At 39.6% G+C, this 14,107-nt stretch overlaps 1 protein-coding gene across 1 annotated transcript in view; it reads left to right on the top strand.

Moving 5' to 3' along the window:
* The first annotated feature begins 4,309 nt into the window (after positions 1-4,309).
* CLMP (CXADR like cell adhesion molecule) overlaps positions 4,310-14,107 on the top strand; it is a 36,250-nt gene continuing 26,452 nt past the window's right edge. The window contains exon 1 of the mRNA XM_007436510.4: positions 4,310-4,937. Within this exon, the coding sequence (XP_007436572.1) occupies positions 4,910-4,937 (28 nt within the window). The 5' untranslated portion in view covers positions 4,310-4,909. The remainder of the gene's footprint in view (positions 4,938-14,107) is intronic.

Raw genomic sequence — 14,107 nt, 5'->3', positions numbered from 1 at the left:
GAAAATATTGAAGGGGGCTTTTGAAGAATGGAATCAGAAAATCAGTAGCCACAATATCAACAATGTCACTAATGATGTCTGCTTCTATGGATAGACTACGTACAAAACGTGTTATTGAAAAAATGACAGATGTAGAGCAAATTTTATCTGACAAGATAGAGATGGTATCGAAAATGGATTTACAACTGACAGTCCAAATGACTTAGAAAAGGATGTTTCACTGGATCTACAAAACTAACTGGCTGAGGTTTTAAAACTTAAAAGGGAAATACAAATGACAAACCAAAAGAGTGACCTGATAATCCCAACCAAAATTAGATTGGCCAGACCCTGCCGGCCTCTCACAAGGCCCTTAAGCCTGGCTCTTTTCCCAGGCACAGGGCTCAGGAGGTCAGTCAAGCTGGCAAGGTACTGCTAATTCATTGTGGTTGGGTTATCCTCATTTTTTGTTTTCCTCTTCTCATGATGTATGCATTGTGCAATTTTTGTCATATTAACTCTGTTCACCATTCTTTTCACCACCGTTCTAACTGTTCACCATTCAGAGTTGCTCTAGTGAGATGGGTGGGACTATAAATCAAATAAATTAATAAGTGTTTTCCTATCATTCTTTGCAATACGTTAACTTATTCAACATTCTTGGGAAGGCAGAGCTGATAGTTCTGAGAGTGCCTGTTACATAGCTCTGACTTCTATCTATGTCGATCGAAAAGTAAGCTGCATTAAATTCAGCAAGGCTGAAGCCTGGGCAAAGCAGCCTGGAGTTGATTCTCTGCCTTACAGGAGCCTCTGAGGATTTCAAGAGACACTGGAGGGAACAAGGCTTCCCTCAGCTCCTGACACATTGATTCTATTAAAACCATGAAGCATTTGGGGAGCACTGATGACAGAGCTCGAGACATCATCTGTCGAAGCAATAATCTGGCATGACAAGCTTGGTGTTTCCAGAATCTGAGGGAGGGGGAGGGATGAAATGCACATTTTTCTCCACTGATTGGTTTCATACCTGGAAAATTCGGCCAAAGCCCTACTGCGGTTTGAACTGTTCAGCTAAGCAAGAATAAAAGTTGGAAATTAAAACCAAGCTCATTTGCTGGACCAGAACACCAAGGTGCTGCTGTTCCTTTTTAGCAACAGTTAAAATTTGCTAGTAGATTCTGCTGACTTTGGATGGACTCACTTGTAACAGACAATTTATTCAAGGTGGTTTTAAAATCTTCCTTTTCTATGACTTTCAAAAACATCTCATATCAAAGAATTCTGGTTCATATCTACTTATACCAAGTAAAGCTAAGGGAAGTGCTGAGGTATGACATTAGCTAAGGAAATACTTACCTTTAACTGACATCATCTGTGACCTGCTTAAAGCTGAAGCATTTTAATATATTGGCTACTATTTCTTTTTCATTCCACTCCATTTTCCTTCTGCTTATCCCAAGAGATAATTAAAACAAAGGTACAAGCCCAAAAAAACAGGGTTAATCCATGAAGGTATGAGCGACTTTAATTTCCTGCCTTAAAGTAAATATTTAAGAAAAGGTAACATGACAGCTGAAAACTAGGTTACAAACTTTCTTTAAAGTCTGGCAGATTAAGGTTGTATTCTGTTGCCAGCTCCTTCCATTTACAGTGGTGCAAACTGATCGCCTGACAGCTCTGGAGACCAACATTCTCCCTTCCAAGACAGGTTGGACAAGAGAGAGATAAAATTCCCTGAAGAGAGAAGATTCCTTGAAGAGCATTTGGAAGCTTCAACTGGTGCAAAATGCAGCTGCACAGGTAGTAAATGGTGCCGGATATACAGCACACGTAACGCTGCTACTACAGGAGCTGCATGGGTTACTGGTGTGTTTCCAGGTGCAATTCAAGGTGCTGGTCATCACCTTTAAAGCCTTGCATGGCTTGGGACCGGGTTACCTAAGGGACCGTCTTCTCCCAATAGTTTCACCCATTCAATTCAGTCTGGTAGATTGGGGATGCTGCAGATCCTGTTGGCCAAGGTAGGTCGGCTGGTGGGGACCAGAAAGCATGTCTTCTCAGCAGAGCCCCTGCCCTTCAGAACATTCTTCCTTTGGAGCTCAGGATGGCCCCAACCCTGCTAGCCTTCTGTGAGGCTTTGAAAACCCAGCTACGTGCCTGAGCCTGGGGTCCTGAAAGTGTTAAGGGCCCCGTTATCTGCTTGCAATGTTGACTTTGATGTAATTTTTTATGTTTATCTCAGCTGCCTATATATATATATAATCTGCAATGGTTTTAATTATTGCAATTGTTTGCCGCCCGGAGTCACTTGGATTGAGATATAGAAATTGCATAAATAAAAGATAAAAGCATGCTTCTTTCTGCCTTAAAGACAATTGTCTTGATTTTGACTCACAGGAGGTAATAAATCCTACTGATTTATTTATGGGGTGCCAACCCAACCCACCCCCAACCTTAGAACAACATTAAACGCTTCATATGATCAAGCAAAAAGAGTTCTTCTGCTAGGATGTTTCCTCAATCATTTTTTCAGAACTATCCTATACAAAAGGATTCTCCTATAACGTTTTGGTGACAGGGGTCTTACGTAGCATTTGGAGAGATCCAATTGATTATTGCCTCGTTAGCTGCCTAGAGTTGCTCTGGCAAGTGGATAGCCCTATAAATAAATTGATTAAATAAGCAAGTAAATAAATAGTGGGGCAATACAGTACTACAAAGTGAGTGTAGCTGTGTGACATACCACACAGAGATTTTTAGATTTTTTTCCCAAGTATTTTGAAGAGGGGGGTTGTTTTTTTAAACTATGTTAAGTTAATGTAGACCTACTATTCCAAGTTAATTAACTCTAAAATACCAATATTTCCCATATAAAAAGCATCCATTAATCTAATATGAAAGAAGAAACACACACTTTTCATCTTCCTTGTATAATGCAATTAATTAAATAACGTTTAAAAAAATTTCATCTTCTGCTCTCCATTTGAAGAAACAGAGGATGTTCTAGAGATCTGAAGTAGTTCTGGAAAGAAGGCTGATTAAGACTAATCCAGAGGAGTCATTATGGAAACAGAATGAAATATTTGCGATTTCATATGAACTCTGTCACCTCATCAGATTAATATGCCCTGTTTTTCTACTCAAGACAAAAGGACTAGGAATTAGATTAGCTGTACTATTCTTCACCCAAAGAATTCTCATCTCCTGGTCTTTGTTCTTCCCATGGATTGACTTTGGCAGTTCTTGTCAACAACCAGGACATTCATCAGTAGGAGCAAAGAGGCTGGTCGTCAGCTCTGGATGCGGAGTCAGAGTGTCTAATCTTGAAGAACAATTGCACAAACTAGCCGAGATTGGAACAGAGGGCATCAGGGATTAAAGCCCCTGTGGTTATCCTGCTGTATAATCATGTCAGAAGATGGATGATCCTAGCAAAGCCACACTGATTCCCTTGAATTAATGCCACCAGCTACAGAAACCTTCAGGATTGCCATGTTGGAATATTGCTAAAGGCTATAGCTGTAGGCCTATTTCAGAAGGCTAGGAGTGAGAATCAGCCATCTTCAGCTCTTCCAGCTTCTCTTTCCATGCACAGAGCAGACTCAAAAAAAAAAAAAAAAAAAGCAGCAGCAGCAGCCTCTGGTTATGCCAGAAGAGACTAATTTCGCTGCAGGGGAAAATCAGGCTGGGACAGTTGCAGTTGTTCCTTTGTTGATGGCAGTAAATTTCTGTTGCTGGGGATGGAAATAATTTGATGACTGGAAATCAGCAGGAGGTGAAGTCCAGAACGAGAGAGGGTCTGATACAAAGGGATAAAGCTTCATCCATATATGCAGTCTTTGGATGCAGCCGGCATCCTTTTGTTGCTGTACCAGCAATATTGTGCCCCGCTAGGTGGCAGCATTAAGCAGTTTTGGCTGATCTTCAAACCCTAAGGAGGTTTGGACCTGGCTAATATGAGGATGGGAGACCACCAGGCTGTGGGCTGGGATAGGAAGTTGAAAAAATGTCCTAGAAGGAGGCAACAGTCAATCTTCTGTACTGCTACCTGCAACCAAGGAAACCATATAGGACATAGGAACTGAGCTCAGCTAAGGGAGCATTTACTTGTTTAAAAGTCTTTGGTTCCTTTGTATGCTTCCAAATGAAGGCAAGCCATTCCCCCAGTCTTTGGCAACTGTGCCATCACAATTCAACAGTTCACGCTGACTGCTCCAGGGGCTGCGGGGAGAGGGGAGGTGGGGTTGCAGGGAGCCTGTATTTGCTGTAGTGAGTCTAGTGAATCATTCCTGCAGTCAACATTTTATCTTTAAGGCCATGGTGCTTGCTTTATTTTTAAAGGGAATCTTCATCTCTTCTTCGCCTGCTGAAGGAAGATGATTCTCCATGTTTAATCTCTTTAACCATTTTTGACACGAGGAAAGCCTGCTTACTTTTCCCCAGAAGGTTGGGGCTGTGGAATGGCCAGAAGTAAGGAACGGCTCACTGCACGCCCAACCTTCCCTGCTAATCCTAGGGAGGGGCCGTTGTAGCACGCAGCCATGTGGTGAAACTTGCACGCTGAGATTTCTACCCCCCCCCCCGCTCTTTTCTCCTCTTCTTTCCAGACATGCAAAATTACTCTGGCAGTCCTAGATGTGTCTCTCGGCTGCCGCCTCTGACTTTCCTCTTCCAGATGTTGACAGGCTCCAAACTGAATCGATGGCTAAAGAGGAGCAGCTCTTCTCATATCTGCATGGAAACTGAATGGGGGATGAACAGCAGAAGGGCAGGAAAACCAAAGTTGGATATTTTTCTGGCACATGGAGGCAATTATCCAGAGCACATTCCAGAGGCACTGCTTTGAATTTTGAGCAGGTCTGCTTGTCATTCCTGAGTGGAAAGAAGTGGGGGAAAAATAGGAAGGAAAAGTCTCACTCACAGAGGCGGAATGTCTGTGCTTTCCATCCTCTTCCTAGGTAAGTTGAAGAATTTTGTTTTGTCCTTAATTTAATTTGCTAAGAAAACCTAAAGTTACCAAAGGCAACAGTAAACAGCAAGGGAAGGGCTCTTCAAGGAAAAACTGCTGGTATCAAAGTTTGCTGAGCATGGAGATCATCTGCTTTCAATTGCTTGCTCTTTTATGATTCTCATCGTTTAAACTAAAAGTTAAAACCCACTTTTCTTCTCCCACATGTTCCACATGTAAAGCTCTATTTTTCTAAAAGTTTGGATAGGCTTTTGGGCTTTTTACACCATAATCTGTTGACAAATTTAATTATTTTAGAGGATCTCTCTAAAACTCTTTCTTTGCCTCTCTCTCACACGCATGCACAACATGCAGAGGGTTTTGGTTTTTGTTTTTTGCGGGGGGAAGAACATATTGGATTCATTTGTCTTTTTCACAAAGAATCATTGTTTTAGGGCCCAGGGCCAATTTATTTAACTTTTGGAGAGGGTCATTTCGTGCAGGAGTTCATTTCTCCTATTTTAAAGGAGTGCATTGTTTCCAACTGATACTGTTTTAAAAAAAAAGTCTAAATTAGAAACAGATGTGTCAACGTATAAGTTGGAAAGAGGTACGGGGGAAAGAATGATAGAAAGAAGAGGGCTGAGAGGCAAAAGAGGGAAACTGAAGAACCAAAAAGTCAACCAAAGGGGAAGAGAGGAAGGTACAGAGGAGAGACTGAAGATAAAGACAGTGATTTTTTTTTTTTTTTAATGGTGGCTATTTCACGGAGAGGAAAACGAGGGCTGCTCTAGAATCAGGAGGGAAAAATGGCTTCTTGATCTGTAAAATCCATTCAGTGACGAAATTGCTGCTGTTGCATTCACATTTTCCATTTGTAGGCACAGTAGGATCATCTAGTCCATCCTTAAGCACCCTGAAGTACTACTTGTTTCATGGAAGATTATCCACGTGCTTAAATTAATGGGGCTTTGAAGGGCTTCATTTTAGCTAGATATGGCCATGATGGCTCATAAAGTAGTGAAAGAGAGAATGCCCAGGTACAAGCAACCAAATGTAACGTATCAAAATATTTAAAGCACGCTTAAGAAACAGACACACTGCCGAGAGCACCTTCTACCAAACAAAGCAAGACGGATCATCATTTGCCATAGACAGCAATACATAAGGCTGTTCCTTCTGGTGTTGTTCTGACAAAAAGAATAATATACGTCAGTACCCATGGCTCTTGCCTTAGAAAAGGTTACACAAAATGGAAGAGAAAAAAAAAGATGGAGACAATTATTAAGGAAGGTAGACTAGTGTAAAACAAGTCAACTACTGATCTCTTTTGTGAGAGAACTGGCTGCTGCTGCTTTCAGCTTCTCTTCTAAGATACAATCTCCTGAGGTATGTTGTGTGGAGAATGGGCTTCTCCCTCAATTCCTCTTACTGCATTGGACTGACAAGCAGGCAGCTCTGCGAAAAAATAAACAAACCCCCCATGTATCAGGGCCTCCTAAGGGTTGCCAAATCCTGCTCTCTCCACCTTGGACACTTTAGAATTGACTCAAGGACAGACTCATCAACTCCCTTAGGAAAGCTAAGGAAAGAGCATGAAAAAAAGTCTCTGAAGCTTTTTCACATGCATGAAAAAATGATTGCAGAGGGTTTTCATAGCATTGATGCTCCGCAAAGGATGAAATAGATGGGCACCAGATCACCATCAGAAAAGATGGCAAAAGAGAATTAAGCATGCATGACACACTCTAATTCATTAGCCTTTCCTAGTTCTTCCAATCGTCTGATGGCATAGCCTTCCATCTCTGTCAGTTCCAAGTTTGGGGTCTCCTCTATAAGGAAAGAATCCCAAAGGCAAGAAAGCGATACTAGAACAAATCTATGGTGGAAGAGCAAGTAGAAACATGCTTGGCATCAAGCCTTAATACATTGACTAGAAGTGGAAGGCAGAAGTGATAGTCTGGCTCCTTACAACAAAACTAAGTATAGCAGCACAATAAAACTAGCCATAACCTCCTATCAGTTCTTGCAGAAAAGGTGGGGCATGTAGATGGGGTAAACTTTTGACTCAGGAAAAGAAGGTTCCAAATGTTTTTATGATGCATCCAAAGGTCTAATGAAGATAATCTTCAAGTCCTGCTCTTAGGATTTTTGGAAGTTTTTGGTTGGCCATTGAAGGAAGGAGGCTGCTGGACTAACCAGAACTAGAATCTGATCTTATATAATTTTTCTTTTAAAATTTATCTTGCATTTAGAGTTCTTCCAAAATAGCTTTCTCATCTTGTGATAATTTCAATCAAGATACAAGACTCTTCCTTGTTTCAGACAAGATCAAGCAATTTGTAGTCATCTTGTTCATCCAAACAAGAACTAAGCAATTGAGGAACTAAGCAATGGCCAAAGAATCAGATTCTCCTGAGATAGAAGTCAGTCCATTAACATCTGAAGCTGGGTATACAAATCAGATCTATTAATATAGTGACATATAAGCTATGACCGGATATGAAAATTGAGCATATTTATCTCTTTCTCCTATAGTTCTTAATTTGTAGAATACTTCAATAAGTATTTATCATCAGATACACTAATAACTATCTCAATACCAGAGACTTACATAGCCAGAATGGCATGGCACCATCTCTACACTAGACTCATTCTCTTCTTTGAGGCTGGGAGAAACCTTAAAATTTGCAGAAGAACAAAAAAGGGGTTTAAGAAAAGAATCTATAGCAGATTCAGCATGCCCAGAGGCCAAAGAACATTGGTTTGAGGATATAAAAAATTGATTGGGAAGAGGAATTAACCTGATACTTAACACCCCACATGCAATATTTTAGTACATTAGTATTTTAGGCCCCTTTTACAATTATCAGTGGCTATTGCCTAATTAAATGTTCCGAACAGGTGAAAAGGGGGGAAAATAAACCCAGCCTCTATAATAAACAATGGCATTCCATTAATGTTTCCATTAATCACCACATTTTGGAAGAAAATCACTAAACTCCACTTTTAAACAATAGTCCTGGGATGTGAACTCAAAAAGCCAAGCTTAGCCACCATACTTGGATGGAGACACCAAAAGGAAAAAAAAATGTATGTCATTCCAGAGGCAAGGGTCTCCAAAGTTCTGAGTCAGAAGTTGCTTCCAAAAGTTATTCTAATCTTTTCAGGGTTGTTTTATTATTATTATTTCTCATTTCTGTTAAGTGACTGAAAAGAATACATGACAAATGAGTATTCTAGATTTTTGAACAATTACCTTGCATTTTTAGTAGGGTCATTCATAACCTAACCAAAAACCAAACCAAAACCACATAGCTTTAAAATACATACTTGTAAAAGTGTCCCCCATTTCTATCTTTCCTTCAGTACCATGTAAACTAGTAGGTTTTTTTTATCATATCCCAGATATGATATATTGTGATATTAATGGTCTGTACAAAGGTATGGCAATTGGATTTCAAATGGCATCCAAATAAAGCACAAGTTGAGAAAATAAACTGAAATTTCCTTCCCTGGCTGTTTCTTCTTCTTAGGGATGGACTACATGGGTGGAGAGGCATTCTTCTATTTCAGCCAGATGTATGAGACATACTCTGGTGCTGCAATACAACCCAGTCTGCCAAGGACATTTTTTTTAAAAAAAAAAAAAAGCTGCCTTGACAGAATGTTAAAGGCTATAGAAATGTTTAACACAGAACAAAACTCTACATCAGAGCAAGAATGCAGAGCACTGAGATTGTCCTATCAAAGAAAATATTGGCAATCAAGCTGAAATGCATTGTCAAGCATTCCTTCTTTCTTCTCCACCCCTTTCTACCCAAACAGAGTTAAAAAGAAATGATTTCAGCATTGGAAGCAAATCACTTTGTGACTTGTTTAAATCTAGGGGTGGGTTTTTTTGGAGGGGGATGTTAATTAAACTGCAAGCAAAAGCTGCAAAGCCCATGGATTGTCTTTGTGAATGGCTTCCAGTGCCTTTTCCAATTATTTCCTATCACCATTCCAGAGACAAGAAAGAAACAGAGACAACTTTTCCAACATCAGGCTATTGTTGTTGGGGCATTTTTGCCCTAGAGCAGTGTTGTCCAAACTTGGCCACTTTAAGATGAGTGGACTTCAACTTCCAGAATTCCCCAACCAGCATGGCTGGCTGGGGAATTCTGGAAGTTGAAGTCCACTCATCTTAAAGTGGCCAAGTTTGGACAACACTGTCCTAGAGCAAAAGTAAACAGAGATAATCAGGAGTAAATCCTGTAGTTGACTGTATCTAGGATGCCTCAGAACAAGGTCAATCAAGAAAGAGTAAACTAAAAAGATAATTATCAAAGTGCTGGATTTGGACTCTGTTGTGTGAAGCCATCACTCTTAGTAAAATCTTACACTGGCAACTCTGACTTCCAATTCAGATTATAAGGAAACAGCCAGGATCACCCTGTTTCCTCTAATCATGGGTTCATGATTTCAATATCTTACATTAATTAAAACTTCTGTAACACAGGATAGTAGTAACATGCAGAAAGGCAGCGTAGCTCATGCTTGGGATCAGGCCAAAGACAGCCCTCCCTTCCTTAGAGTCAAAATCCTCAAGAACATATATAAAACTCAGGAGAAAAAGAGCATAATGAGATTTTAAAGGTAAGAGCCTATTGAGATGTTCTTCCTTACACAACTTCTGTTTCAAAAAGTTGCACTTTTGGGGTGATTTGTTGTAATTCCAAACCACATAACTCCTTCAGCAGAAACTGACTTGACTAATAGGTCACAGCTTCTGTTTACACAACTTCTTGAATCCGGTCAAATATAAAGAGAAGAGCGACGCTAGCTTGGCTCTTAACACTCTTGGGTGCTGCAACAGACCTTCTCAAAACAAGCTAAAACCTGCCAGAGCTGTGACAGATTAGAATTTGCTTAAAACAAGCAGGGAAATTCAAGCTGAATGAAGAATGCCAGAACTTTGTGAATCCAGTAGCCCTGACTTAGAGAAACAAGGAACAAGGGAAGAGACCTCAAAACTAAGTTCTGGCAACTACTTTGGGGGGTTCTGTTTAGATACTATTATCTTCCTGTCCCTGATGTCCCCAGCAACTTGCTAATATTAGGGTGCTAGAGAGAGCATGAAGGTAACCCTGCTAGAACTAAGGGATAAAGCTTTTTTCTCAGGAATCCTTCTCAAGTCTTTGTATTGCCAAACCACAGCAGGAACCTCACATTTTGAAACAAGGTTATGAGGAAGAAGAGAGAAGCAATGTTGAGATCCCCAGAAGGAACAGCTGCTGGGAAAAAGCAAGAAAGAGGTGTATTTGAATGGACACGTATTAGCATGTATGTAATTGCCTATCCTGGGAACCAGTTTTATCTTCCGTGTGCCCAGCACAGCTGTGGAAGCTTTAGGATAACAAAGACAGTAGATGGGAAATATTTCTCATCATACTATTTCCAACATTTTAAATGATACCACATCCTATTGCATTTTGATAAATGCGCTAAATCTTTCGAAAGGCACAAAATAAGTCCTTTTGTTTTGTGATGTGCAAACAAGCCCATAAAGGCTGATGATTGGATGGTGGCTGACAGGTTAAGTAAAGTTCATTCTTGTTTTTCGTACAGAAAAGTTTCTATTTACTTTCCCCGTTGTCTGCCATTACTCTCTGTTTCATAAACCCACATGCCACAAATTCAACAAACAGAACTATTAAGCTCAGCCATCTTGTCCCCAAAGGGTCATTTTGAGAACCACTTTCTCTACTTGCTGTTTTTTGTTGGGAGTCAACAAAGTGAGAAGTGACTGCTTCATGGGTCCTTCGGAAGCTTAAAAGACCTGTCTCGACTACCATCAACTGAGGCCCCCAGATAAAAGCTCAGCAGGTTTTTAAAAAGGATTTGTCAATCTCCCAAAGAACGAACTAAGAACTTTGGAGAGGAAATGAAAAATACAAAGAGAGTCTAGATCCAACTTCAACTTTTAATCAGCTATCTAGATTTTATTTATATATAAGGAAAAGCTTCCTTACTGTAAGATCTGTATGACAGTGGGATAGTCTACTTATGGAGCTTCTGGAGATTTTGAAGAAGAGGCTGGAGAACCACATCTCATGGATGGTTTAATTGGTTCTCCTGCATATTGCAGAGAGTTGGGTTGGATGATCCTTGGGGTCCCTCCTAATTCTACAATTCTATGACTCTATTAACTGTCAGAAATAAGCAGCACAAAGTCCAGTTAAGGCCCTGATCTTGTGACAGTGGAGAGAGAGAGAGAGCCTAAGGCAAGGAGTGCTCACCTAAATACATACAGGTCCTTTCAAAAGTGACAGAAGGAATACATTTTCACCTATTATGTATCACCTTTGAATGCTGTTAATGAAATATGGAAAGTAATTAAAAGCTTTTAAAGAAAATTCTACATTTCCATTAGACTTAAACATCTGAGCTGCACAGAGGGTTAGTTTAATCAAATCACTCTTTTGAATATAAATTGCTGAGTTGATATGATGCATCAATCAAGTCAGGTGCGTTTCAGTTGATTCAAAAGGTCACTGGTCTGGGCAGACTCACTTTTCTCAAATCTAATCTTCTAATCAACATGGTGCCATGATTTAGCTGCAGATCCAAACTGAACTGAATGGACTCCTCAACTAAATCAAGAATTAGAACTGAATAATGTTTTGATTCAGACTGCAAATTCACCTGAGTCATTCATATGAAATGATTCTCATTTGATTTTTCATAACCTTATTGAATGTTCATTTTAGAGCAGCTTGTAGAAATGTGTCAAGAACTCTACTCAACTTCAACATACTTCTTGCATTTAGCATAGGTATGGTTTTAGAGAAAGGGAATACTGTAATTTTCAGCCTAGCAAATCCACATTTTCCCCACCAGCGACCTGAACTTCAGTGGAATTAGGATGCCACAAGACCAAAGCATTGAATAAAGAATCTTGTGACAACTTAAAGATTAATCCATTTATTTGGACACAAGCTTCCAAAGACTAAAAAGCTATCTGTCACAAACAGAAATTGTGCAGAGAATAACAACTAGCAAGGGAGATGATGCAGAGAATGAGAACCACTGCAGAAACTCAATGAACTAGTAAAGAAAAAATTGAAGGACTTCAAGATCATTAGCTTAGAAGCAAATGATCCTATAATGTACATTAAGTCTGCCATTAATTGCTTGGACTCATTCTCTAACTAGAAATGCCCTGGTATAGCTGATATTGCAGTAACAACATGTCTATTTATAAATTAATCTACTAGAATAAACAGAATGCATCCCTTCTTTCTGGCTGCAAGTTTCTCCCAGTATTTTACAAGGGTTTTTGATCATCTGTGGAGGACAAATTCAATTATGAATATTGAGAATATAGTGGCATCGGGGAAGAAAAATCTCTTTGGAGGCTATATGTATTGTTAGCCAAGAACACAGCAGTAGTGTCTTTGAGACCAAAGAAACAATAATCAACAGAGAATCATGCCAACACTCAAGAAAATAACCTAGTCTACTCTCTGTGAACTCTGAACTCTTTGCAGATTTGACATGGCATTGCACAAGTGTCTCTGATTCTTGTGTAAATACAGATTTACTGAGACAAAACCATTTTTGATTTATTCATTCTTCCAATTTCCTAGAGCCACCTCCCTACTTCAGGTTCACATCTGCTAAAACATTTTTTTTCTTCCAGATCATTATTATTATATTAACTGAAGCTGCATTCCCCTTCTCTGGATAAGCTTCCCATGAAAAAGCTCTGATAGGAAACAAACATAAAAGAAATAAAATTGGTAGCATGAGAAAGAATTCAACTGATCTGCTAAGTAAATTAATTAAGATGCTGAAATTGTCCATTTTCGCTAACGAAAAGGCACTAAGAAATGCCACAATTTGTCAAAGCTATTCAACTTGTCTATTAAAAGCAGAGGAACCTTTTTAAGAAGAAATATTGTATGCACATTTAACACATCAAATTTGAGAGAAATATTACAGCACTGATTGTCCAAGTCAAAATTGGAGATAAGGAAATTAACAAATGCCCTCTTGCACATTTCCTACCCTTATAGTTCTTTTTAACCCCAGACGTCAAGTTCAATGTGACATACAAGGTTCTTCCACAACCCATTTTTTTTTCCTAACCATCCAGTGAAATTTAAGCTAAGAAATATTGATTGGCCGAAAGATATTGATGAGCTTCATGATTCAGCAACATCTCCCTTCAACATTTTAACCACAACATCCATGAATGGAACAATTGTAGGAACAACTGAAACTACATATGCATATAGATCTGCCAAGATGGAACTCATATGTTCAGTTTCACTGAGACTTCAGAAGAACTCGAAACCCTACCCACTCTTTTAGGACATTCTGATTGCTCCTAACTGAAGACAATATCCAATTATAAATTTAGGATTTATTTCACCCTGAAGCAACATGGCTAGGATTGCGTTTTACACTCATTTTAAGTCAACGGTGCCTACAGTAAAGCTACAGCCAGCAATATTCTCCTAACTCTGTTCCAAGGGAGACAAGCTTTATTCTCCATATTCCATCTAGCTTCACTCTAATTTGCGTCCTATTAGGAGGAATTAATTAATTCATACATATATACATACAGTATTTCCAGCTGCCCCACTCCCAGGATATTCCATGTTGATAAGGAGAATGGATAATAACCTGTTCCTTGGACACATCTTTTCTTCTTCTCTTGTGGCATTCAACCTCAACAGTTCTTATGGGCAGAGGACAAAGTATTTTCAGACTGCAGTGGCATCCTGACCCTAAGAAAAAGACATTCCCTATTTCGGGAAGCATGTAGTTTCTCTGGAGTATTACCGTAATGTCACTGACATTTTGCAAAATTGCTACAAGGCTGCTTGCAAATTAGCAAGTCTCTTTCCCAGATATTTGCATATATAGCTGAAAGGTAATCTTGAAAATGCAAAAGGAAGAGAGATCCAGCAGAGCCTCACCCTTCTAGCCTTCCAGAAGGCCTTTAAAAGCTGACTCTTCCCCCAGGCATTGGGGTTGAGCAAGGCTGCAGCCGGGTGATGGTTGTTGTTATTGGGGAGTGTTGCTTTAGGGCACCGGCTGTTTTGTTTTGTTTTTTGGACGTTGGGGTTTTTAAAATTGTTTTTATGTTTTATTGTTGTTGCTGTGAGCTGCCCAGATTTATAGCATAAA

This window comes from Python bivittatus, unplaced genomic scaffold (genome assembly GCF_059951505.1).
Source record: "Python bivittatus isolate LINGU-HERP-01145 unplaced genomic scaffold, Pbiv_v1 ctg000320_np1212, whole genome shotgun sequence".
Lineage (NCBI taxonomy): Eukaryota > Metazoa > Chordata > Lepidosauria > Squamata > Pythonidae > Python > Python bivittatus.
Note: the sequence above shows the minus strand (reverse complement) of the source record. Positions and strands in the feature narration are given on the sequence as shown.